The sequence below is a fragment of the Amphibalanus amphitrite genome, unplaced genomic scaffold (genome assembly GCF_019059575.1).
Source record: "Amphibalanus amphitrite isolate SeventyFive unplaced genomic scaffold, NRLGWU_Aamphi_draft 001470F_arrow, whole genome shotgun sequence".
Taxonomy (NCBI): Eukaryota; Metazoa; Arthropoda; class Thecostraca; order Balanomorpha; family Balanidae; genus Amphibalanus; species Amphibalanus amphitrite.
Genome location: NW_024882963.1, coordinates 78891 through 105391, shown reverse-complemented (window position 1 = coordinate 105391; position 26501 = coordinate 78891). Strand labels below are relative to the sequence as shown.

The 26501-nt window shown below is 49.6% G+C and overlaps 1 protein-coding gene across 3 annotated transcripts; it reads right to left on the bottom strand.

Annotated features, from left to right (window-relative positions):
• On the bottom strand, positions 1 to 22745 carry LOC122373269 (constitutive coactivator of PPAR-gamma-like protein 1 homolog). Of its 3 annotated transcripts, none has more exons than XM_043351170.1 (16): positions 22660 to 22745; positions 20624 to 21148; positions 17033 to 17466; positions 16493 to 16660; positions 12751 to 12943; positions 12020 to 12175; positions 11482 to 11540; positions 9410 to 9541; positions 8813 to 9001; positions 7448 to 7554; positions 4383 to 4508; positions 3638 to 3761; positions 3143 to 3294; positions 2588 to 2957; positions 2283 to 2356; positions 1 to 1651 (listed from the first exon to the last, which is right to left on the bottom strand). In XM_043351170.1, the coding sequence occupies exons 2-16, from the start codon at positions 20829 to 20831 to the stop codon at positions 1552 to 1554; spliced, it is 2592 nt and encodes an 863-aa protein (XP_043207105.1). In that variant the 5' UTR covers positions 20832 to 21148; positions 22660 to 22745; the 3' UTR covers positions 1 to 1551. The 3 variants fall into 3 exon arrangements, with proteins under 3 accessions (XP_043207105.1, XP_043207107.1, XP_043207106.1); XM_043351172.1 differs by having other exon boundaries at positions 9410 to 9523; XM_043351171.1 differs by having other exon boundaries at positions 12020 to 12172.
• Between the last annotated feature and the right edge of the window lie 3756 nt (positions 22746 to 26501).

Below are 26501 nucleotides of genomic sequence, written 5' to 3'. Positions count from 1 at the left end.
TCGGATTTCAGTGATATATTTTGTCGGCACACGGCACGGTCCGTCCCGGGGCGGCGGTGGCCGGGCCCCTGCCCCGGCGAGCGGCGGGCGCGGGCACTGGCACACCGCCGTCACCCGCCGCCAAGCAGCTAGCGCCACGTGACATACACGAAACTACGAGTAAACACAAAACGGCCAGCGCACGCGGCGCCGCGCCGCGCCGAGACGGGCGCGGCGCCGGTTAAGACAGGTCGCAGTTACAAGCTAAATAATTTTCTTAACATCGACTACGAAGTCTTCGGGAATTACGAGGCTATATATGCTGAGAAAACGCTAGACTTCGGGGCCCACCAATGCAATTGAACAGCCACTTTCGGCTAGCTGTATCAAGTTAAAGATAAACATCACCATTTACTTATAATATTCACACCGATATCGATAAGCACGGAAAAAGGACCTTCCTCAGAGAATACGGTGTGTATCCCGCTGTCGTTTCTCACCCTTTCTCTCAGCCACAGCTCGCTCGCTGCCTTCGCGGCTGTTTCTGCAGAAAGCTGGGCGCGTCAAGCCGCCCCAGCCGAAATTGTAGAACACCGGTCGGCGCCATATTACTATGTGAACGGACCTTTTTGCATACGCGCTGTGATAAGCAAAACCTCAAGCACTATTCAAACTTTTTTTGATGCACACACCCGGTGCTGTTTTCATTTGGTGAGACGTACTCTCTTCGGTCTCTGACAACGGGGTCTTCCAGCTGGTTTGGCCGAGACAGCCGAGGGCCGGTCCCGAAGGGGGCCGCGCGGCTGCCAGCCGTCTTACGTTAGTACAAATAATTCATAAAGTTACGAATCCACACAGGCAAACTATGTCGGCTCGCAGCGTGGCTTTCCCACGGCCGTCCGATCAAGAAGAAATTCAAACACCGAATACTATGTCGCCTATTTACAGGTAACGGGCAGCCGACACGACAAAACGAGTAGACCTATGTGTCTGTTCTCGCGGACGCTCAGACGATCGGTTAAATACGTGTGTGAGAGTCGACAGCGCCGCGCTCAGTTACCAAACTTGTCATATCCAGTCCAAATACCGACTGTCACCGCCCCAGCGCGGGGCTGACGTCAAAACCGCGCTCTTAACCTACCAGAAACCGTGTACGAACGCCAGAACGTGCGGTGGGCCCCGCCAGAGAGGTTCGCAAGATAAGCGACCGGTACTCGCGCGCGCACGCTGAATGAGCGGCCGCGGCCGGTGCCGTCTGATGTGAAAACATGCTGGTCAGTTTGTCTGTTTGAGTTGGTGTGATGCTGTAGCTAGCTTGGCCGCCGCCGGGCCGGCGATCGTGTGCCTCCTGCACTGTGCGCTCACGCGCTGTGGCCTCCCTCAACAGTAGTCAGTAACAACAATACAAAAATAGACTCTGCGGCGCGCGCGCCTGACGGCGGCTGCGGCGCGGGGCGGGGCGGCGGCGGCGGTGGCCGGCGACCGGCCGCCGCCGCCGCCGCCCCTGACTCGAAGCATCACAGTGGAGGGCCGTCGGTGCGGCGGCGCGGCGCGGCGGCCGGCCAGGGCCGTCTACTGAGCCACTAGCAGCAGCGCATCCTCGAACTGGGCGGGCGCCGCGGCGCCGCCGCCGGCACTGCCCGGGTCGCCGGCGCCGCTGCCAGCCGCAGAGCTGGAAACGACGGGGCGGGCGTCAGTGACACGACCACACGGAGACACACAGACGACACAAACACCAACGACACCGGACACACGTCACACGACGCGGAACACGCAACACCAGACGCACGAAATCGGCACCGTCACATGACTCTGACACAGACACGTGATATGAGTAGGCGGTGACCGACGACCGGCAGATGTCTGCGCCGGAACGATGACTTCGCAGGTCTCCGACGCGCAGACGGACGCCAGAACACCGCGCACATCGCCAGACACGACACACTATCTGCATTCGGAGTCCCAAGCGGATAGCCCGTGCGGCCGCCCGCTGCTCCGGAGGCTCAGCTGCAGGCGGACCCATCCGCTGACCAGATGTCCACATGGAGAAACACTAACAAACATACACTTTTCTTGTCATAGATAACACAACGTCGATATAATCTTTAACGTCGATAGATATTATGTAATCATCTTCCTGTGTATACCGTTATAGATTTTATTATTTAGGTGCTCTGTACCTAAAATTAGCTACAGCAAGGAAAAATATCGCTATTCATACAAACTAAACACAATATGGTCTCTGTCCACCCGCTTTTCTAAAATTGGGTTTGTCGGGTAGATAAGAAACATTCGGAACTCACGCGTCGGGTCCGGCATCCAGGCCTCTTCCGGCCGATCCCTCCTTTTTGGCCGGAGACACAGCCTTCTTCTTCACCTGGCGACGACAGGAGACACACAGATGCGCTGTCATTACTACCTCCAGCATGTCGAATATAGCGGCAAAGATACGATTATGTGGTGACCGGAGGCATCACTATTAAATGTTAATGTTACAGTCAGCAAGGAGCTATTGCTGTTCAGGGTTCAGTTAGCGAGAGCATGGCAGAGGCGAGACAGAGACGCACAGTCGCACAAGACTCACTCCATTTCGACTCTTTCAGCTCACCGTTTTAGCGGCGCGGCCGGCGGCGGGCCAGCCGTCCCTGGCGGACTGCTGGCCCACGCCGCCGCCGGGTCCGCGGCGCGGAGCACCGCCGGCCGGCGCGCGGCCGCGGCCGCCCAGGCTGCTGTTGCCGGCCCACGAGCCGACCACCACGCCACCGATCTGGAGACGTCCGCCGCGTGCCAGTAGCCGCCGCGGCCCGGGCACCAGCGGCGGGTGGCCGGCCGGGTGGCCCGACAGCTGCGGCCGAGCGTACTGCACGTGCAGGCCGTCCAGCACCGCCTGGCGCACCAGGTCCAGCTGGCCCACCATGTCCAGCTGGTTGTCGCACAGCTCCAGCACGTTGCGACACTGAGTGGCCTTCAGAAGGAAGCTGCGGACGGGAGACGGCGCGGTCAGTGTCCAGCCGAAGAGACCGCAACGAGAACGAAAAAGAAAGAAATGCAACGAGACCGGAGCACAGCAACATACACGTCTGCGGTGGAAAACCACTTTTCCCACCAATCTGGAAGACATTTTTACACTCTACGACAAATCAACGTTAGCCGTCACACTCACCTGTGGAACAGCTTTCCGTCGAAGAAGAGCCACGGGCAGCACATGAGCCACGGGATGGGCGCGCCGCACGCGTCGTTGGCGAACAGCACCGTCTCGACGCCCTGCATGAACAGGCTGGCCAGCTGGACGGCGCGAGCCGACAGAGACGGAAGCTGCCGGGTGGAAATCAGAAAATGGACGGTCAGAGACGCTGCACGGAAAGCAGTCAGGAACGGGTACAGACAGCGCGCAATAATTTGGTCTGACCTAGCCTAATCTGATCCATAGACATCAGCATACAGAAGTCTATTGTCTCAGGGCTCACCTAAACTAAAATGCGTTGTACCGGCCCCACATGGTTCATATAATGACCATTGAGCCAGTGTACTGTCGACGGCGCAGTCTGAACAGGTAATCCGAACGAAACCAACCGCGTCTTCGAACAACACACCGGACCCAGAAGTCTCGCACTGCTCTGGCGGGGTGTGTCATTTCCCTCCAGTATCGCTGCTTTACCTGCAGATCCTGCAGGTACTGTGAGTCGGTCAGCTTGGGGCTGAGCGCCTGGGCGATGAACGCGTCCAGCTCTGGCTTACAGAGGAACGCCTGACCGTTGGGGCCAGTCTGCGACATCATGTACCTGGGGGCAGTCGACGGGGCAGGTCAGATCAGTCGCCATGGGGACCTACCATCGAAACAACGGCTGATAACGGGTCTAGAGTACATTACCGGGGCGCCACAGTGCGCAGTACAGGGTGTATCATAGCCTAGCCTAGCAGTTAACATCTTATAACTCTTGAAAAGCTCTTCATATCAAGTTGTTTTTAAGGCTCTCTCAACAAAGACCCCCAGTGAGTCATATGTAAGTGGTGAACCGATGCATCATTGTAAGACACTAACGGGGTGATAGGGGACGCGGTAAGACCCGGACGATAAAGATAAACACAGACCTAATGTAAACAAAGCTCCGTGAACACAGACTGATTGTTGAGTGACTGGCTGGGTTGAGGAGTGACGGGGAGTTGACTACCAACTGCACCAGCTCTAACCCTGCCCCAGTCCCACCGACAGTTCCGTCAATCCACAGGCGTATTATGAAATCCAGTATGAAGGTAGCATGGTTTAGTGAAAAATGGTCAAAGATGTTTAGGTTATATTTGGTAAGGCAGCTCCCACCCCGCATACCATCCCTGGCGGCTGAGATACCGCCCGTGTCTGTCCAACTGTCCCGACTACAGCAGATAACCCCGATCATTCTCACCTGAGCACGCAGGCCAGTACGAGCAGGTGCTGCGGCACATAGAGCGGGTTCCGGATGTACGGGGAGTCGGCATTCACGCAGCTCAGCAGCGCACGCATTCGACGCTTCTTGTCGTCATCCGTCGTGCTGTCGGAAGGGCAGAGAAGTGCAGTCAAAGTTCAGGTCAGCTTGGGTACTGATCATGGGGGTACTGGCATAGAGTTGCGTGCATGTCAGAATTCACATAATGTGGCAAGGAGCGTATGGGAATGTCCCCGTTCAAATAGGAGATCGTGCGTGCTCCATGACCTCATCATAAATGTCATTTCGCGTGAGATCGTAAAATGTAGATAAGAAGCGAGATTGTTCCCCGCAAGCTATGTATTCATCAATAAGCAGATAGGGCAAGCTGGCATTTCCAAGAAGCAACGTTTATTGCATCATTTCCTTTCTAATTTTAAACAGCTTTCGGTGCCGTTTGATAAAAAAGTGACCTAAGCTATCCAAACGAACTCGAGAGGATCTCACGTTTTTACAAACGTCGATATTTGATGACAAACACTCAATACTAGCTGACATCATTTCAACTCAACAGACACTCAACAAAACACAATCATGCCCAAATCTCCTACTCGAGCCGAGTCAACAGACAGCCAGAGCCGTTACACCGCGGCGCAGAAGACATCAGTCGGTGTCCCCCGGTCACGTGAGGGCAGAGGGGGCGGGGTAGAGGAGAGGAGAGGGCCAGGGTCAAAGGTCGCTTCATTCAAACGCAACAGACGGACCGACAACAAGAGTGGGGGGGGGGGGGGCGGAAAATCGGCCGGACGCAGGCCCGTCCGTCCGGTGTGCAGAGTCATACAGGGACAAGTGCACCGAACAATGAGCAATGAGCATCCCGTGACTCGCGATTTTGCGCCGCAAGGGAGATCTGCGTCGAAATTTTCTGTGATACGGACTACGGAGCCGAAAATAATTTAATATAATGACGCTAAGAAACTAAGCCTTCTCACTAGACCCCGTATTATGAAGAGTCCTTTAAATGTTTTTGGTCATGGATCCCGCAGCGGTTAAGTTACATGACGACCAGAGTCCGTTAGATAGACAGTAATCCAACAGCCAACTAGGGAGTTGAATCGTCCCACAAAACAGACTAATAAATAATGCCCTGGCAATACCAAGTACACAGCTGGCTCGCGATTAGTCGAAACACAGCTGAGGTTTACACCGGGTTCGCCGGATTCAGATTCAGTCGGCGCCATCGCCGACCCCCGCTGGGTTGAGTATCAGCAGCTGTGGCGACACGCCGCTCAAACCAGCCAGGAGTAGCTAGAACCGCTCCGCGCTGACACACAGCTGCTAACACAGGCCTGAGACGGACAGACGTCGCCGAGGTCCGCCCACTCCCTGTCTCCACGCGGGCGGGCGTCGGTCCCGCCGCACCCCACCAAAATATGCGCCGTCACGGCGGCTGGGACCTAAACAGCGGCGGCGGCCGGCATCTAGCGTGGCGCCGACCTGAAGAGGCCGGGATAGAGAGCAAACAGTCGGCGTGATACCGGTCATCAGGCGCCCACTGTATTGTAAACGGAGCCCGAGGTCAGTCAAGTGGTCACGTCATGGAAAACTACGACACTGTCGGCACCCGCCGGGGCCTCCCACGTGATATGGCGTATCGAGAGGCGCAGGACAAGCGGCCGGAAACGCTTCAATGATAGCGCCGCCCGCCCACTTGGCGTCTGCAAAGAGGCCTGCCATGAGATTCGGTTTGTGGAAGCGGCCAGTGCTAATACGCCCACTCGAGTCGCTAGCTTGATTTACTGCTTTACAGCAGGATACTGTCAATGGAAATGTGATCTCATATTTGAAGTAGAAATGACGCAATGGAGTTGCACAATACATTTCCTAAGTACCATCTAGACAATTTATGGGCAGAAGTCTTCAATGTGAATGAAACATGAGAGCTGAGCCAGAGAAATTCATCATGCAGCATTTAGAGTCAGATGTCCCCAAATTGAATGAGACGTCCTTAAATGAGTCATTCATAAAGTCAAAGAGGGCCGTTCACGTGAATCATGGAGAAGGAAACATTCTACTTATATAATAGGCAGATAGCTGTTATGAGCATCAGAGATTAGGGACGCCACAGTCCGCAACAGCACAGATATTGGTAGCACTTATCGTTGATGGCATTGCGAAGACCGGACGAAAACAAATATTTAGAACGATTATAATTTATAATCGCGGTCAACGTCCGAAATGATGTAACTAAAGGCCTAGAATGGCGACCTCCCGTGAGCCAGCCTCCAGGACGGCCCATGTCAAATGACAAACACTGTCTCTATGGGTGCCATGATCTGGGCCAGCGCCACAATAACCAGTATATTCCGGTATCTACCGGTGCCTTGACAACCTGACGACCCGTGCTTAGTCTGCCCGCGGTACGAGCCGCGGACAGACATACACCGGCGGACCCGGCATACCGCCATACTACCTCAGCCGGGGCTTCGTACGCGAGGCCGACTGGTCGAGAGCCCAGCGGTCCCTCCCACGACGCAGACGGCGCGTGATGACACGCCAAACATGCTGTCACCCACGCGTGTACGCCAGTCACAAGACGACCAGGCACGCCAGATGCTACGCAGTGGACCCGTGCCCGAAGGGGCAGACCACGTGACCTTACAAGGTTGAGCTGTCATGTATGCATAACAGTACTCGAGTGGTGTGGCATTGCTGGAAGGAAGATGAGCGACGTGCTCCATAGTTCAACGTCGTAGATGTCTTCGTGTAGATGTGTGGTGTGCTGCGTAGTAGTTATGCGCTATAGATGTGCGTAATACTTGAAGCAAGACTGTCATCATGCGTCTCATTTGTCGAGATTCCGGCTGGTCGGCCGCGCCCATTTTCCCTGTAACATTCCTGTGTTCCGTGATATGTAATGAGTGTACATTGAGCTGTTGTCTGTGGTCCGTTGCTAGCCCACGCTCCCGTGACCCGTGATGGTCTCATGTCTGGTCCATAGTCCATGGTCTGGTCCACAGTCTCAACCCCTTGTCTGTGTTCCGAGTAGGAAGTCGTCAACTCACCCGAACCAGAGCCGCTGCACGGTCGGCACGCCCCAGTTGAGCGGCTGCGCGGTGACCAGATCGGGCCGAGTGTACGGGTTGGCGCGGCTGTATGCCCACTCACGGACCTGGTGGGAAGAGAGGGGAGTATGTACGGTCAGGTCACCGCGGGGACCACCCACGGCGACGACACGCCACATGGAGGATAGCACGCAGCCCACGCCACGTGGGACAGGGAGAGCGTCACACGCAAGGTCGAGAGGTACGCACTACGCATTACGCAGAGTCGCCCCCGGTCGGGCCCCATTCATTCGTTGTCAGGTTCGCGGAGCAGCTCAGACGGCATGACTCGGCAGTTCGCGCTGCGATACCGAAGGCTGACGGCCCACACCTGAGCGGCAGACTGTCGGGCTGCTATCGCTGTCAACGTGCACATGAAACGATACAGCTGCTATCGGCGCGAGCAGCAGCGAGACACATGAGACGGCACGTCACGTGAAAAGTAGCCGCGACAAGTCGAGAATGGTTATATAACGGTCATTTATATAACGGTTATTATGTACTGCAGTGATCACTCCAGTGAATTATAAACACTATTGATCAGTGCGGTCTATAAAAGCACGGTCACCGTACAAAAGCATCAGCCCATCGTGTCCCGTTGGGGGCGTCAAAGCCGAGGGCTATTTAATCGTACTTTGACGCGTGCATGACACATAATACACATTGCACACGGTACTTATACATATCTTAGCATAAGCTTTGTACCTACACGATACTTGAACACAAATCATGTGATAAACATTGCACACGGTACGTGCAAAATGCACATGACGTATGATGAACACACCAGCTGACGGTGAATGCGAATTACACACTTCAGGACACATATTACACACACATTTCACACAACACACATCGCATAGGGCGCACAGAGCACACTGATCCTCAGGACAAAGGCGAATGCGCTAAAATGCATGGACGAAGATAAAATACTCAAAATGACAAAAAAAAAAACTTCGCAGAAATAAGCCCAATGAAACTAAAAAACTGTGAGCAGATTGGCTAAAAGACGCCAAAAGACCGAGTATCAAGGATAAATGGAACGTGGGACAAATAAGGTAAGCTCAGATTCAATATACAGACAACAATATGTCAAAGACGAAACGATAACCAACAGGACCGCAATCCTTAGTTTTCACATCACTTTCTGTCTACTGGCTTTCTAAAGCTCCAGGTTAACCACGCACACCAATTATAGACCGCAGTAAGTGATGGACGTTTTGCACAGTGTACAAAACGTCCTTGGTTTTACCTGCAGAAGTGCAGACTAGGTATTTAAGTGCAGTAATTGCATGCACACCAGCCAGTAATTGGTGGCTGTCTTACCTGCACGGTGGGGATCTGGTGCTGCTCCTCCGCCGGCTTGTCCTTGTCGCGGTTGTGCAGGAAGCTGTGGTGGTACAGGTTGAACAGCACCGCGTACACCCGCTCGCGCACCGGCCGGTAGAAGAGAGCAGAGTTGGGCAGCTCGCGGCCCAGCTCATCCTCCACACACACCGGCAGCTGCAGCTCACCCTGCGGCAAGGGGAGGGACACGGGGAGTCATGGGATGGTACAGAGAAATACACGGGGCAGCACCACAGACAATATGGAAAGTCACGGAGAGAAACAAAGCGGTATGGGTCCTCGCCCACAAACTATTATGCCATTATGGCTGCCACCTATCGACAAGAGCAGTGCAGTATGGCGCGGCACAATACGATGCTAGCCCGCTGATTAAGTCAAGACCAAATCGATACGGCATGAATCGCCTCAACAAATAGCCTACGGCCTTGCCTTCTACGCTGAATATAAAGATGGCGCTGAAACGAAGAAGCCTAATAAATAACTTTTAGTGACCTGTGCCAAAAATATATAAGGATCATCTGCACCCAAATGCAAAGTCTAGGGAAAGCAAGGTCCTTACAGCTTTCTTAAACTCACCTGTGAGAGCACCTGGTACACCCAGGGCGCCATCAGACCCTTCTGGTGGCGCTCAGCTGCCGTCCGCAGTACCTCCGGGGTGACAGAGGGCAGTGGCGGCGGCTCCAGGTTCACCTGGGGGCCGTCCTCCGGCTAAGGGCACACATTCAATAGCGTACGTCAATGTAAGTCCCTAAAACTTGTAGAGCACCTCTCTTCATTTGAAATTAATTGTGCTGTGTCACGATTATACAACGGGCAGCCAATTACTATCAACCTACTGCGTACATACAGGGTGTCCCAGAATTACCCGGACATTTATTTTCTGGCTAAAGGTACGATTGCGCTCGATTTTAATGATATACAAGCATCATACTTTTATAAGATATCCCTTAGCTATCGAGCTTGGGGACTGTGTGCTTTTGGTGACCGGTAACGACTCGAATCAAGTATTATCCAGAGTCAAGTAAGAGTAGTCCTTTTCCGTTTTCAGCTTAAGCCACTAATAGGCAACCATGGTGAATCAACTCCCGTTTTCAACTTTGTAAACGGACTTTCGGCATGGTTTTTGCTGGAGAGCTTCAGCTGCTCATCTGCAAGCAGTTAGGATTGAGCAAAGCGCAATTATATCAGCTAACGAAGCCAGAGAGAGCGAGAGATAAACCTGATTGACAAGCTTGGGCTCGGCCAAAAAGGGCCATGCACCAGTTGTCAAACGGGTGGTTGCTTGTCATGGACAACAAACGTCACTGATCTAGCTGAAAACTAGCTAAACGATAGATCAGGATTATCTAAAGAACATCAGTCTACTTTCCACCACTATCTTCGCAAAATTTTGGAATTTGGGGTCCCTCGCCTGAAAAATATGCGAAAACTACGGAAAAAGCAGCGAAAATCACTACAATTCATCCCAAAAATATAACATATACAACAAAAAATTATATTGAAGCACACTTTGTGATCTAACGAAGGTATTCTGTCATTTGAACCGCCCGAAAAAGGCGTGTGTGAACGTCAGATGGCTACAACGCCCCAACAGCAGAGACGGCCAGGCACCCGTCGAAAATCAAATTGTGAGACATTTTGAGCCACCGTGCACTCATTCGGCTTGATATGATGGCCCAACGACAGCCGTTAGCACAGAGTACTTCTGCGGTAATATTCTACCAGTAAAAAAACTGGATGCCGTAAACCAAATGGCCATGAAGGGGTTTGTTTTGGAAACCAAATCTGTTGGAAGCCAAAGGTCCCGCCATGTTCAGACATGAAGCTTCTCCACTTCAGATGTAAAAAAACGCGGCAAAAGTGGTGTAGGCAGCAATTTTTGTTTTGAGGGATAATGCCTTATGACCTCGGAACACTTTGATGTTAAGTTAATCTTATATGATCGTATTATCCTCCGGCAACAGGTCAAAGAAAACAGGCCTTCACCCAGTTTCGGGAGAGCCGTAAAACAACTGAGACCAGCAATGGCTGGCATTTTCCATCATTGTCGGCTGATCTTGTAACAAGCGTATCTATTGCACGTTCTATTTCACAGCCACCCTAGTTGACTATATAGGACGATAAAAAGAAAAAAGCGCAATCATGTTTGCCTTATTTTATACGCTAATTAACAATGTCCGGGTAATTCTGGGACACCCTGTACTATCTCTTCTGCTGCTCAAATCTTAAACATCATACCTTTTGCATACATAAAAGCATTTGCACTCGATGGTGCTCTTTGACGTGCGATACGAATGAGAAGGTCGGCCTCAGACCGGAATGCGGCGCTGTGCCACAAGTTGGAATTTCCCTCCACGTGACCATGATAAAGCGCTAATAGACGGCTTCCTACCGCCACCCTTCCCCACTGTGGACTTCCGTCCTAGTCTTTTATGGGCTCCCAACTCCCTCCGCTATGGACTCCTCCGTACGCGGCTATGGACTCCCGCCGGCCGCCCCCGTCTCCATGGACCCTCGCTCTCGCCCGCTATGAACTCTCTCCCCCGTCCGCTATATGGACTCTCACCCCATCCACTATCAATGACCCCTGCCCCGTCCACTAGTGGACGTATGGGGGAACAGAGCCGCCCCTTGTCGCCACCACTCACCCCGTCCACGTGCCCGTTGGACGCCGAGCCGCCCGTGAAAGAGCCCGGAGCAGCACCATCTGTCGGTGGAAGATAACACTTAACATTCAAGCCCCACTCGCAGGTGACGAATGAGTACAGTGTACGATCGATACAGCACATAACAAAACATCTGTTTTCATCTTTCATATTGTCATATAAAAAAACAGACACAAAAGCCACATCACTGTGAAACATGCACCTGCCTATAACTAAATCAACGAAGCAGTGATCGAGCAATGGAATATCCAAAATATGCAGAGTGCAAGCAATGATCGCAACTAATAATGCTCTAGCACCCGCAAACACAGAACAATTTAGTCAAGGGTTTCCATTGCATGAATTCGAGACTATGAAACACGCTTAGATCTTACGTCATAAAACGTGAGGAGATAAATTATATTTAACAAGCGCGTGGTTACTGAGTAAGCAGCGTGCCGGAGAAAAACTGCCCGATCCCCAGCAGTACCATGGCGACTGAAGCCTCTGACTAGGTCTGACGCCCCCACCCCTCCCGTACCGTCCGTGCTGAGTCTGCTCATCTGCTGGGCCAGGACGCCATTGACGGTCGTCCGTCCGTCCTGCGAGCCGCCGGCCGCCCGGTCGTACAGACGACGCGTCTCGGTGGCCGCCGGGTCCGCCGCGTCGGCCGGCTTGGTGGCCGCCCGCGCCGCTGCTGGGGCAGGAGGGGAATCTCGGGTCAGAGAAGTCGGAAGCACTAGACAACACCTCATGCGAGCCAACCAGTCCTGTCCTTTGAACAAAGTTCTGCTACCAAACGTCCCGCCCATTGTCGGTAGGCTATCCTCCCAACCATCATCACTGCTTCTGGGTACGCTGTAAGTTGGGCTTCGATCCTCTCTTTTACAGGACTGAGCCCCAATCAGTCATTTAGATCCCTAATCCGTCATTCAGGGATATAAAATGCAAACACCATCGATACAAGCGACATCTACGAATCATATCAAGCCGATTGCAGCATCTTGCGTTGATTCGGCAAATAAGGCAGTTTCACAAGAACTGTAGTGCATATGCCGATTCCTTGAACGCTAATGCTATTGCAGTCATTTTTCTTTTATCCAGCAAAAGAGCACCTATGTAGCCAGCAGTCTCATGCCCGGCCCCCCTTTCATCAGCTCACAGCATCGACCATGGCATCCACTGAGACATGTTACAGCCAAGACATCCACCAACCTCTCGTCTTCCGTCCTCCACTCTCCATCCGTCTCCTGTCCATCCGTCGTCACTCACCGCCGCCGGCCGGTTTGTACTTGAGATCGTCGCGACTGGCGTCCGTGTAGTAGCGGACGCTGGCCCGCAGTTTGGCCACGCGCGGGTCGGTGGCAGACTGGAACACCAGCGTGCCCACTTCGTCCAGGTCGTCTGCCGAAGCCAGCGTGCGCACAAACTCGACCACCAGGCCAGTCACCTCCTCGGGAGTGGCCTGCCGGAGAAACAGAACAGGTCAGGTACTGGCGCGCGCTATCACTGGTTAGAAACGTGCAGGGGCGTAGTGGTACAGGTCAGACACCAATGGTACAGTCGGGGCGCTCAGTTTTACCATGGATGAGGTATTCCTGGATCGGACACTCCGCCGATTTTCCGACCACCCGGCGGCGGCGGCGGATTTCCCGACGGCGAGGGCGCTGGCGTCATTTTAGCATTGCGGGCTATGGGCGGAGCGTGTCTTTTTGTATACTTTTGTCGTTTATTACTTACCTATAACCGATTTTGATGAAAATTTTAGTGAACCAGGTAGAACAGGTACTGAGGAATGTCATGGAAATATTCTTTTCCCAGTTTTGATTTCAGAAGTTGCTTAAATTCTGCTGACAAGTGAGGGTTCGTGATTACAGCCGAAGAGCCAATGTTGGAATAAAGTTAAGTTTTATGCGATAACATGAAAATAAGTTAATATTTGTATTAAATCATCAATAGGAACTTGTTCGACTGCCGAGGAACGATGATATTTGATGATAAATTGCATCGGCAAGTCAAGAATACCGGCTTAGTTTATGGGCATCAGGTAATGATTCCGTATGTGATAGTGACTAAATGGAGCCATAATAATGATAAGAAAGGACTAGAAATTATGTTTGAAGTGTCTGAAATTGTGTCTTATGAGCTAAAGTTCGCTAATTTCGCCCTCCATTACCGCGTTTTTAGCACGCAAGCCGGTGCGGCGGCCGCCGGCGCACTCGCCGCCGATGTTTCGGAGCTCCGCCACCAGGGCGGCCGCTTGGTCGCCGGCGCTAGTGTTGGGGAATAGGGAGTGTCCTATCCAGGAATACTTCATCCATGGTTTTACATTACAAGTCAGTCGCTTAACCCTAGTGCAGGTTGGGTCGGGTACAAATAAGATGCACACGGTCAGATAAGAGTGTCGGCTCTCAGACAAAGGAAATGGAGATACCTACTTATTGCGCCGATCACTTCAGTTCTCCTGATTAATTTTACAACAATGTATCGATTGTTGGGTGACTTTTTTGTGAAAACAAAAGCATTCAGATTTTAGTTGCACATGTGACAATGCAAGGGACTAATGATAGTGTTAGCTTCATTTCTCCAGTATATTTACTTATCATTTATACCTTTCCACTATAATTTACACCTTTCTTACACTAACAATAGTAAATGTATGTATGTAGGTGTGAATCCTAATAATCCCGCTGTGAATCCCAATAAGTTCTCATAATTCCGTGGCCCAGCTCGGAACTTTTATGCTCTGTGTGTCGGGGTAGCGGGGCGGGGTAGGGGAGGCGATGTAAAGCGTTCCATTTGCTAACGATTCATGTAGCAGCACGGAGTCAACCCCCGGCACCTTGCCGACGGACGGCGGCGCTGTACCGTAGCCGCAGTCGGTCGGCCAACCACCGTCGGCCAGCGATGCCCGCCCACAATCGATTCCGACCCACTCGTCCCGTCCACCGCGCAACCGCACGGCACACCACACAACACACCTGGCCGCACGCCATGGTAGACAGAACCTGCCCACCATTGAGGGTATGGAACGGCCAGCGATAACGGAATTAGGGGAAGTGGGGAGGGGTGGCCGTACATTGTACAAACGCTAGGCGATGCCGCTCGGGGGTGGATGCCATAGCACAGCTGCGGTGCGTGTTGGTGGTACGAGGTTGAACGATGCGTCACCGCAGTGCATACTGCATAAGCTTCGCGGCCCCCTATGGGCTAGGGAACCATTCTATTCGTGCCAATAGCGGGTCCACTGGACCCAGTCCAGGTATCCAGGTGTCTTGGTGTTCCCATTGATGGATACACGATAACGAAAACAATCATTGAGTGTCGTACGGTGACAACAATCAGCCTTCGTCGCCATGCGAATGGCTTCAGCCACCTTCAGCACAACGTAGCGTTCACTGGATTCGATAACTCTGTCCAATAGCCCCGGGTCTGGAAGCGTGTGAACTATCCTGAAAGACCGACAGAGTGTCAAGTGGGGGTGTCCGAACAGCTCACTTTTGCGGTGGGCGAGCTTATGTTTGAGGCCTGTGAGCGGCAAACGTCCAGTCAGCAGTCCCATTGATCATGTGTAAGCTTCCTTCGGCGATGTGAGAGCGAAACTGTGCGCTGTGTAAGCTAGCCTTCCCGGACAAATAGTAAGTGAGCTCACCTTGACATATCCGGCTGTAAGTGACTAAGTGACTATGTAATGAGCTCACCGTGACATGACCAGGCGTTAACCCGCGCCCTGGTGGGGTCTGTTTATAACGCGACCTGGTGGGGGGGGGGGGCTATTTTTTGCCCCCCCCCCCTCGTATCTCCGAAACTACTGGACGGATCCGCAAAATTCAAACGGCGTTCGAAAGGCCTGTCAAATTTGTCGAAGGAAACCAAATTTCATTGACCTCGGGGTCACCGATGACGTCACAGGTCAGGTCAAAGATAAAATGTTTCACCGTTCACGGGGCTTCTAGGGAAAGCGCTATAACACCGAGTAAAACGCATTTTGTCGAGAATCAGCGATAAGGCGTCAGTTGTCTAGTACATATGTTGCTATTAGAGGTCACTGGTCATACCAGGTCAGGTCACAGGTCAGGTCACCAAGGGTCACAGCCCACAGGTCAGGTCACATGAGCCCAACTTTACTAAGGTTGTGTGATGCATGTTTTATGGCCAACTTTTCATTTCCAACTCAATGGTGTTGGTTATAAGACTATCAGGTACGGCTTAGGTCACTTTCTGGTGAAGTTCAGGTCAAGGTCAGGTCAAGGTCAGGCCAAAAAAGGTCAAATTTTAAAGTTGATAGTTTTGCATAAAATGGGTATTGATTCGATGCAGCTCGTCACGGGGAGTCTAATGGTGGTCTTTGTTTTGCGCTACGAGGTCTAGAATTGCTAACAATTGTGTTTCAAAATTTGACGTCATCAATTTTGAACAGTTCTTTCGCTATAACTTGGCCAAAAAAAGAGGTATCGATCTCAAATTTGGTATGTAGATAGAAGGCGGTAGGGACTATCACATATATTCCGGTTTTTGCGAAATTCAAAAAACTTTTTGGATTTTTCGATTATTATATCCAAATTTTTTTTTGATTTTTGGGGGTCAAAATCCAAAAATTTCACAAATCCGAGATAGCAGTTTTGTAGCCCTGTCGATTCTACAGCCTTTGTCTTTATCATTTTTCTGTATTTGCAAAGCTATAGGCCTGACAGCTCTTCCCGCGAAACCCTTTTTTGGGTCGAAAACAGCAGAACATGACGTCACTCTGACGTCATTTCCGGCCAACCTATCATAGCCTTTGGAAAAAATTTTGGTCACAATGTGTAAAATTGATGTCCGGGAGGGTACTGAAAGTTTGGTGACGATCAGCGCAGCGGTTCTGGAGATATAGCGAAAAGTCTGGAGGGGGGGGGGGGCAAAAAATAGCCCCCCCCCACCAGGTCGCGGGTTAATAGACGTTTGTACCTTGTTTTATTGCTGAGTGACTAATGACCTCACTTTGACCTGCCCACAGAGTGTCTAGTGAGGCTACCTTGGCGTGCCCGGCGCGGCTGGCCAGCCGTCCGTGGAACTCTGCCAGCTCCTCCTCCGTCAGCTGGTAATTGCCCAGCAGCGCGGCCAGCAGGCAGAACCGGTTGGGCTGCAGGTCCAGGCCGCGCGCCACCTCGTTCAGGATAAACTCCTTCGTCTCCAGAGAACCCTGCCGAAGAGAATGGGAGAATTGTCAGGGACGAAAAAGAGACACCAAAAACCGAATATAGCTGACGGCGTAAAAAAAAAATGCGCAAGTTGTCCTGTTCCTGTTCTTCAACCGTTGCAGTTCCTGAGAATATCTTATCTCAGTTGCAGCTCCTGAAGATCACACATTTGGTTCTCTTAAAAGGCGCAGACAGGCACTGGCATAACTGTCTCAATGCCATGTCTTTTTTAACATCCTAATTACAATCCTAAGCAATATCATTTGCAATATCATTTCACCACTCCGGCTAACTACTGACGTCTGACACCTACATATTTACGCGCCCTCACAAACTCTCCGATTTTTCCTTTCCACCCTCGGCGCCACCCGTACCTTGTAGGTGAGTTTCATCTGTTTGGCGGAGAAGTAGCGCGGTGGCCCGAGCAGCAGGTACTCCGCGTCCTCCGCCATCACGCCGTGGTAGTTGTTCTCCCGACAGAACGCCATCACCTCCTGCCGATGGTCCTCCACCGAGCAGAGCACCTGGACCTTGAGGTGGCGCAGCGCCATGCGCAGAGCGGTGCGCAGACACGCCGGAGCCGTCCACCACACCTTGGGCGGCGGCGTGGCCTTCAGCGCCACGTGCTTGAGCGCCTGGTTGATGTCTCGCCGCTGGTTGTACTGTCGGCCCACCCACTCGCGCATGCGGGGCAGCTCGAGCGCGCCCGAAAAGTAGACGGCCAGCTCCATGTTGTTGTTTTGCACGGTCTGGACGAGGATGGAGAGAAACTGAACCATCCGGTTCCACTGGCCGCCGCATACCCAGTCTGTGGGAGAGGGGACACGTCAGCGGGCTACGTAGAGGAAGAGGGAGAGACATAGGGGAGAGCGATGCCAGTCGGCAATCGCCCTCCGAAATAGCGGACCAAAGAACGAACGAGCACCCATTGCATAATCGGATGCATAACGTATGTATAATTCTGTCTTCGCATTATTCACAGACATAAAATGCATCATTTATTGCCTTAACACGCGCACTGCAGCGGGTCTGAGCCGAACACGAACTGCAGGGGGGGGGGGGGGGTTGAAAACAACCCCCCCTGAGATCTCGAAAACGGCGCAACGTAGCGACAAGCGGTAAACGGCGTTGGATAGGTTAAGATGAGATCGACAAGAAATACTAAGATCATTTTTGGGTCAGGTCAAAAACGAGGTCACCAGAGGTCACCGAAGACAAAATGTTACGATTTTCACAACAGGAATTTCGCGGTAGTTTTTCTTGAATAACTTGTCTTGCACACAAGACAGAGGATCGATTCGAACGCCATCGTTCTTAGCTCGTCAAGGCGCATCGAATGATATATAATATGACCTCGAAAGGTCAAGTTGAAAATTTGACCTCAGGTCAAGGTCATGACCTGACCGAAATAGGTCATGTTGCATATCATTCGATCCGCATTGACGAGAAAAACACGATAAACGTCGAACGGAGTCTCTATCTCTACTCAATCTCAAGTTATTGAAGAAAAACCGCTGGTGACCTCAGGTGACCTAAGATGACCTGGAGATCACCTTCCAAAGGTCATAAGTGATATGTTTCGGTGAAATCACCAACAGGGACCTGTAATACTATGATCCTGAGCGTATTGAAGTCATAGGATGGCATTCAGAGTAAGTTGAAATTTCTCCCATTGACTTATAATGGGCCGGTCGCAAAAATGACCTGACCTTAGGTCATCGATATAAAAATTCCGAGATATACAAGTTGTAGCTCGTGATGACTTTACTATTTCCTGTGGGTTTCAAGATCATATCTCAACAACTGTGGGCTTGGTGGGATTGCAAACTTCGAAATTTACGTTTCGAGGTAGGGTCACTTGACCTGACCTGGTGACCTGACCATAGGTCACCTGGGGTCAAAATTTTTACTCAAGGTGTGCAAAAGTTGTGAGAACAGGTATGCAAAATTTGGCGGCGCTACGCGCCGCCGTTTTCTCGCAATTTGCGAAAAACCACAGGGGGGGTTGAAAACAACCCCCCCCTGCAGTGCGCGTGTTAAAGTCTTTATGTCCAATAGTAACTGGATATTATCTGGCTTAGTAACTGGCTTAGCATTCTGTCATCACAAGCGTCGCAAAAGTCTTCGATTTCGCTTGTGACATTGCACAGCGAAAAGCTCTATCAGCCCATAAATGGAGACATTTCCCAGAAGGAAAAGATAGCCGCGCATTAGGACCGCAATGTATGGGAGCTAAGCCGAACGCCGGCACCTGCACCTATCAGACAAATCTGCTGCGGTCCAGACCGGACTGTAGCTAACTCACTAAATGCACTGCCCGGCAATAGTTCCCGAGCCCACCCCTCCCCGCCGCCCCACCGGAGGTACACCGTACTGAGCAAACGGTGCACAGTGCACACACAGGCGGAGCGGGCGGACGTGAGGACCGGTGCACGGGATCGGCACCGACCGCGGCGGCATTGACGTCACTAGCCGCGGACCCCCAGCCTGTCCCTGAGAACGGACCCGTGCCGTGCACCGTTCGACCGAGTCCGCCATATGGGGAGGCAGGACACGGCAAGTAGCCGGGCTACAACCCAACGGCTGGCGACAGACCATGTCAGTGACTTACAACAGTCCGGCGTAGCGCAGCTGAATTATGTGTGTTTGTGTGCGCGGGGGAGGGGCGGAAAGGGGCGTGCCCCGGCGTGCCTTCGCCCCGCCCCCTAGCACTATGCAGGCTGCAAAATGTCGCACATAACGGTTCAACCGGCTGACACCGACAGCCAAAATAAACGGCAATACGGCCGGGCAGTGACCTCCCCGCTGCCGGTGTGCGGCGGGCCGGGACGGCGCCACTGGCGTATTGTATCTACAACTTGGGTGACCTTAATTTATGGCGTTCGACAGCTTGCCGAGGGATTGGATTAAGGTTCGACAGAGCTGATTATGGCGTCTGATCTTCCAAATCACCGAACAGAGGGCTAAGTAAGAACGGCTTTATAAAGAAGAACCAAACTGGAATGCCCGAAGTTGGAACTCTCAGTACTCTGCAATAACCGCGATAGGTCTTCCAAAAGAGCTACGGTTCTAGGACAGACTATCCCAGACTCTTGACAGGGAAGGTCTGCAATTGATGGTAGCAGCCGCAGCTAAGTGAAATCAGTGAGTGGGACGGATCGTCAAAACATCCCTTCAAACATCCCGCTAAACTGATTTTTTACATCAAGAAAATAGCACCTCGCTAGAATGCATTGGCAGCATTATCTGCCACTTGTCAGGATTCATTTCCTCGACATTATCCTAAGTCCTGACCTACTGTCTCCGGCAAGCAACACCCTTTTACGGTTGACATTTTGCCTTCAGTTCGTTAGATCGTGTTTCAGATCATATTTTGTGCAAATGGAAACAAGAATCGCACAAAGCCCTGCGATTCATGCATACCAAACTCGCATCAATCCATGCATGCTTAGGACGCGGTAAATCAACGCTTTTATATCTGACCACCTGTTTTGCCGCCATTCGCCACACCTACAGGGTGTCCAGGAAAAAAAAGATACTACGGAAATTAAGTCGCATTCATTAACGCACGTGCCGATTTTGTTCCAACTTCATGTGCTTATAGTACAAGATTTGGCAAAACTCATGAGCACTGTAATTCGTCGTTGGAAAGTTGTCTGCCTGCCCGCCGAGATGGTCAACATGACCATCAGTCACCTGCAGACCGTGCTAGTGCTGGAGCTGATCCGCCATAAGGCCGCTCTCATTGAGTATCCGCTTTGAGGAGCTGCCGTGACTAACTTAAGAGTTAACATGCCATGTGGCACCTGCTGTCTGTTTTGCCATATTTTTGCGAATACAAGCATGTGCCATTTTAAAATGTAAGGTGTTTATTTTCGAAATTACAGCAAAAAATAATAGTATCCGTTTTTTCTGGACACCCTGTACCTACACCTGCACATTACTGCTTACTCACTACTCCTCACCTGAAAAGTAGCCTCCATAGAGTCTGTCCAGGCAGCCCTCTGCGTCCAGTACCAGACAGAGTTCGACGGCGGCTGGCGGCCGGTGCCGGCTGCCCGGTGTGCGCGGACGGTGCAGCGTCACGCCGCGCGCGATCTTCAGCAGGTCCACCGGTACGCACGCGCCCGGCACGTGCGCCTCGATGTAGCGCTGCAGGTCCTGAATGCCCATCTTGCCGCGTGCCGTGTCACCAGGGCCGACGCCCGGTTCAGGAGGGGGAGGCTGGGTTCAGGATGAGACGGGGTTACAAACAGCTAACTGGTGACGTTGGGATGTTAGGACGTTGGGTTTAAATTTGGTGACACTTTGATAGCACGCGACACATTGGATGCATTACAGCGGAATTCCCGCGGGGGTATAGGGGGGTAGAAAAGGACTGGTTTTAGAACAACCCCCCATTAGTATGCTGCATGGTGAGAAAGAAATGAACGGAAGGCTGATTTCCGATGTTTTATTACCATGGCCGAAGATGGAGGGATTTAGAATATCTGAAAAAGGAAAATGTTGTCAGCAGCTTCCTTCATGCATAGCATAGCTCAGCTGGTAGAGCATTGAACTACCAGCTGGTCGGGCTTAGGTGCAGTCACACTCTGGCAAGCATGCAAGTGTGAGACTTTTAACAGGGATGGTCTGAGATCGGTGGGAGAAGCTAGTCAGTTGAAGCCTGTTGAGGGGATGGAAGATCATTTCTGGCTTTGATGGGAACCCTACACTTTGGCATTTTGTTACATAATTGTTACTCAATTGAAATCAGCAGCAATTTAGCTGTTAATCTGCTTCTCTTAGTTAATTTCAAAGCCCATTTAGACTATCACCTTAATTGGGAGATAAAAGATAGGATCATGAAATAGCAGCTTTCAAGTAATTTTGGGCAACTGAACATCTGCATGATACATATACTAAATAAGTTAAGTCCTAAAAACATTTAACTCTATGCAAAATTTGAGGTAAAAGCAAATAGAGGTAAACAGAAAAGAGGTTAAAAGTGAGGTACCTACTAACTATGAAAACAACTTAAAAGATAGCACAAGAAAAACATTTTAAAGAAAGTCAAACAATGCTTTAAGATTTAAGTAAGTAGGTACCTGATGGCAAATATATGTCTAAGCATTTTTATTTAATAGTTTCATAGCAAATTTCTGTTAAAACAGACAACCACTATAACTTTATGTCAAGCTATGGATATAGTACAGAGACCAGTTTAATCAACAGAAAAAAAAATAGCCAGCTGCCAGTATTTTAATGCTTAGTCTCCTTCAAGGTCAACTTATCACATAAAAATTAGCTGCTAATGTGAAAACATATGTTAGACTGGCTGATATTAAATTAAATCAGTGGACTTTTCACCTGCATGACAAAATTCAGGAATGACTGGACACAAAATTCTGGCAGCTTGCATTTTTTTGTTGGTAAAAATGACTTTTATGTATCTATATGTTACATCTAATGTTGTAAGATTAGAAGAGTTACAAGGTATTTCATGCAGGTCAGTTGTTATCTATATTTTATCGATGTAAAGCCTTAATTATTATTTTCCACTGACTAAGGCGCTTTGCTGTCCGAGAGGTCTGGTTTTATTTAATTATTGTATTTTGATTGTGAAAAAACATTACTGTTATAATCTATCCACAGATCTAAAACATATTTTATATTACATAAAATACCAAAAAAATCACAAGATTTTATACAACATTTTCCACAATATCTTGATCCCCAAATGCCAAGGCTTCCAATTGAACTTGAAGCAGGATATGCTACATTGCATGATACCCCCGACATACAGCATGTACAGAAAACGATTTGAGTCATAGAAAGTCATAAAAATTCCTTTCTCACGAATTTCATGAACAAGCAAGGTTCTTGACGCCGGGGGGTATCGAGCAAAACGCCGCGCCGCGTGCGTCTCAGTTGTAGGATCAGCATCAGTCGACTTTGAAACACATACATAAGGAAAGAGAATTAGATTTTTGACAGAAAACAAATTGTATCACTCACGTACCATCGCCAAAAACATAATTTAGCCGAGAAAACCCAGCATGGGTCCCACGAGGTCTCCCTCCACGATCGCCACGGCTCCGAAAAATGCAGCGTAGTGACGTGGCGCTGAGATCGATTGTTTTATCGATTTTAATTCATTTTGAATTCGCTGCAAATTTGAGGTATATTTGAATACATGTATGCATATGATATCTTAAAGAAATTGTTATTATTTTGAAGTTTACAAACGCTTGTTTGATTACGGCATGACAAGAACATCTTCAGGATTCATTCTCCCGCTACTAGAATTAGAGCGGCAACATTTTAGCCCATGAACCCTCATTATATGCGCGTAAACGTTACATACAATGCAGATTGCAAAATGTGTTTGTGGGCATGGTATATGTAGGCACCAGCTGCCTAGTATATTCAAATATGAATTAAAGCAAAGCCCAGCATGCTTGAAAATCCTAGAACTTTTGACTTGTCTTCCATCCAAGTTCCAACCTTTTGTAACAAGTAAGCTAGGTTGAGGTATGCGGCACATTAGTAGTTGAGTGTCAAAGCCCGTGTTTTTCCATGCAGCCAGGCATCATCAGGCACCTACCGTCTAGTCGGTCATTCTCTGGAGAAATTTTACATTGGTTACGTCAGGACCTAGGTAGGTAACACGATGCAACAGTTGCGTGGCCATGCGGGCATCCTTCGCTGCCGCTTTCGTTATTCTGCATCCTCGAGTCTCAACGGCACCGATTGTATGCCAGCTAACGTGTTGGAACGTCTGCAATATACGTTAATTACCACGGAATATAATATAGTCTATGATAACTCGTGGACTATATGCTAATATGTTAAGTATGTTAACCCGCGCCCCACTGGGGGAGGGCTATTCATAGCCCCCTCCCGTTTTTCTGCAATAACTTCTTAACCGCTTGACGTATCGCCGCCAAACTTTCAGTACCTTCGGCTGCATCAATTTGACACATTGTGTCAAAATTTGAACTTCGTATCTATCATAGGTCAGCCGGAAATGACGTCAGAGTGGCATCATGTTCGGCCGATTTCGACGCAAAACATTGAACCACGGGAATCAATCACAAGAGCTCAGTTTTTGAGGTAGATCCGATTTCTTTGCATGAGAGGACTCAAAATGGACTGTGCTATCAAACTGCTATCTCGAATTTTGAAAATTTTGAAAATTTTGAAAATTATATATATATATATATATATATATATATATATATATATATATATATATATATAATTAAATTCAAAATTTGTATTTTTATCTTTTTTTCAAAAAGATAGACTTTTCAAAAAACGGAATATATATGATAGAACACATGCTTATGACTTACTCTAGCAAGTTTTAGGCAGATATCCTCAAACATGGCCAAGTTATACGCATTATAGATAGACTTGTCAAAAAACGAAATATATATGAACAGTGGCGCGGGAACCCTAGCGGGGGCTGAGCCCTCCAACTTTTCGGCTGGGGGGGCTCGTAATGTGTTTGAGCCCCCCCCCCCCCCAGCTGGAGGAATCGAAATAGGAAATCTACCAAAATAATTTCATAGATTCATACATAGGCGCGGAAACCAGGGGAGGGGGCAGTGGGGGAAGATTGCCCCCACAGCTCTGGGGCCGTGGGGGTGGTGCCCCACAACTTTTCATGAGGTCAGGAACCGTTGAGGCAGCTTGTCCTCCCCAAATTAGGGGTTGTGGGTCACAAAGGAAGAAAGCATGTAAGTGAAAAATCCACCTCTTTCACTGGCTCGGCAACTCATTTGGCAGATTAAAACCTTTATTCCAGGCTGCCAAAACGGTAGTTTCTTCACTCAGCTGAGACGGAATACCTGCCTTTTTTGCAAATATTTTCGTTTTTTTTGTTGAAAAGGCCAAGATCTGAAAAATAAGTGGCCTAAAACCGGTGAGAAAACTAGATTTGGGGGCACCCTAGGTTAATCTCTATTATGGTTCAGCCCCCCCCCCCCCGTCTGGAAGAAGTTCCCGCGCCACTGTATATGATAGAACACATGCTTATGACTTACTCTAGCAAGTTTTAGGCAGATATCTTCAAACATGGCCAAGTTATACGCATTATATAGCAAAAATTTCACAATTTATTTTTTTTTCAAATCAATTTTTCTGTACGAATTTGACATTGCACACCAATATAAATAGCACCATCGTGTTTCTGAGCTCAAACATCCGATAGACATGTTTTTGTTGAAAAATTTCAATTTTAAAATTTGACCTTTTTGACCTGAAAGTGACCTGACCTCAGCTATATTCAGATGAAAATGGCCTCAAATAACACAGGCAACACCGAATTCGAAATATATGGCCTAAATGAACCATAAAAAATGTGTCACGTGACCGACTTATGACATAAAATTTCCGTGACCTATGATGACATGACCCTGACCTGAAAATCAAAGTACAAGTTTGGTACCCTCAGAGTATCTAAAGCATTTGTTCACGAACCACAAATTAGCCTGATCTGACTTGTAAGACGGCAGCCAGAGCCTTAAATGTGAACAAGCCAAACATCGATAATTTTTACTTTGACCTGACCTGTGACGTCATCGGTGACCTCGAGGTCAATGAAATTAGGTTTCGCTCGACAGTTTTCCGGGGCTATTAGATGAACTTTGACGATCAGCCCAGTAGTTTTGGAGTTAGGAGGGGGGCTACGAATAGCCCCCCCCCCCCCCCAGTAGGGCGCGTATACACAGACCCCAGTGGGGCGCGGGTCAATTATTTTGAAGTCTACATGTCGTAAATAATATATTCCGTTACAATACGTTATCAACCCTAGCTGACCGAGGAGAGGTTGGGTGCCCCCCATAGGGTTTTTCGCGATAACTCAGAACACGCCGGAGATAAAGAAATGGAACTAGGCATAGGTACCTTGCCTTTGATTCAAGACGGGTCTATAAACACTAACCACATTTTCAGGTCAGGTCGATTCACTGACCTATATCGTTATAAATGAACCACAGCGTCTGCACGATCCTAAAAAGTCTCAATTTCGCGAAACCCTCAGTGCCAAGGAGCTTTTACAGAGGATGAAACTTACAGGTCCTATTATCCCAGAGAATAGAGAGGTCTCTCAACCTGTATATCTCGCATTTTTCCTAGAGGTCAGCTGAGGTTAGGTCGGTCACGTGACCCTAGCATTACAGGTAAGTCAATGGGGAAAATTGCAAACTGCTATTTTTGCGCCGGGAACGATCTAAAGCTATAGTTCGTTTTTCTTAAGTTCGACCCTCACTGTAATCGTCTCTTTGAACACAGCACGAGAATTGCTAGCTGAATTACTTAGAAAACTGGCTGGCGCACATTGATTTCACAGACGATTAATTTTACTCAAAATTATTTCTTCCTGGCTCTTATTTCCCAGACTCCTAGCTCGTAGGTGCCTTTATATACAACCCCACAGGAATAGTCATTTTGTCAGAAATTATAACTGAACTGATCAATAGATCGTACGGCGTTTAACAAAACGGTACATCATCGGTTTTTAAAACTTATTTGGAAAATATTATTCATGTCTGCAGTACAATGTGCGCTAACCAGTTTTCTTAGTAATTCAGCTAGCAATTCTCGTGCTATGCTCAAAAAGATGTTTACAGTGAGGGTCGAACTTAGAAAAAACGAACTATATGATACTATCTCGAGCACACGGAATCGTGAAGAATAGTTAACCTTATCCTCGAAGAAGTAAAAACAATGCCAAAAGTTATATTTAATGCGCCTGAGCAATGCAAACGCGATGGTGCCAATTGCGGCTCTGCGACCTGTTTTGGCGAAGTTTTTTTTACCAAAATTTGAGCCCGTCCCTTGGGCCACGTGACCTGA

Coding starts and splice junctions, on each gene's coding strand:
- LOC122373269 (XM_043351170.1), bottom strand. CDS start 20,831: ATGGGCATTCAGGACCTGCAGCGCTACATCGAGGCGCACGTGCCGGGC. Junction 16,661..17,032: donor AGATGAAACTCACCTACAAG/GTACGGGTGGCG, acceptor TCTCTTCGGCAG/GGTTCTCTGGAGACGAAGGA. Junction 9,002..9,409: donor TGTACCAGGTGCTCTCACAG/GTGAGTTTAAGA, acceptor CCCTTGCCGCAG/GGTGAGCTGCAGCTGCCGGT.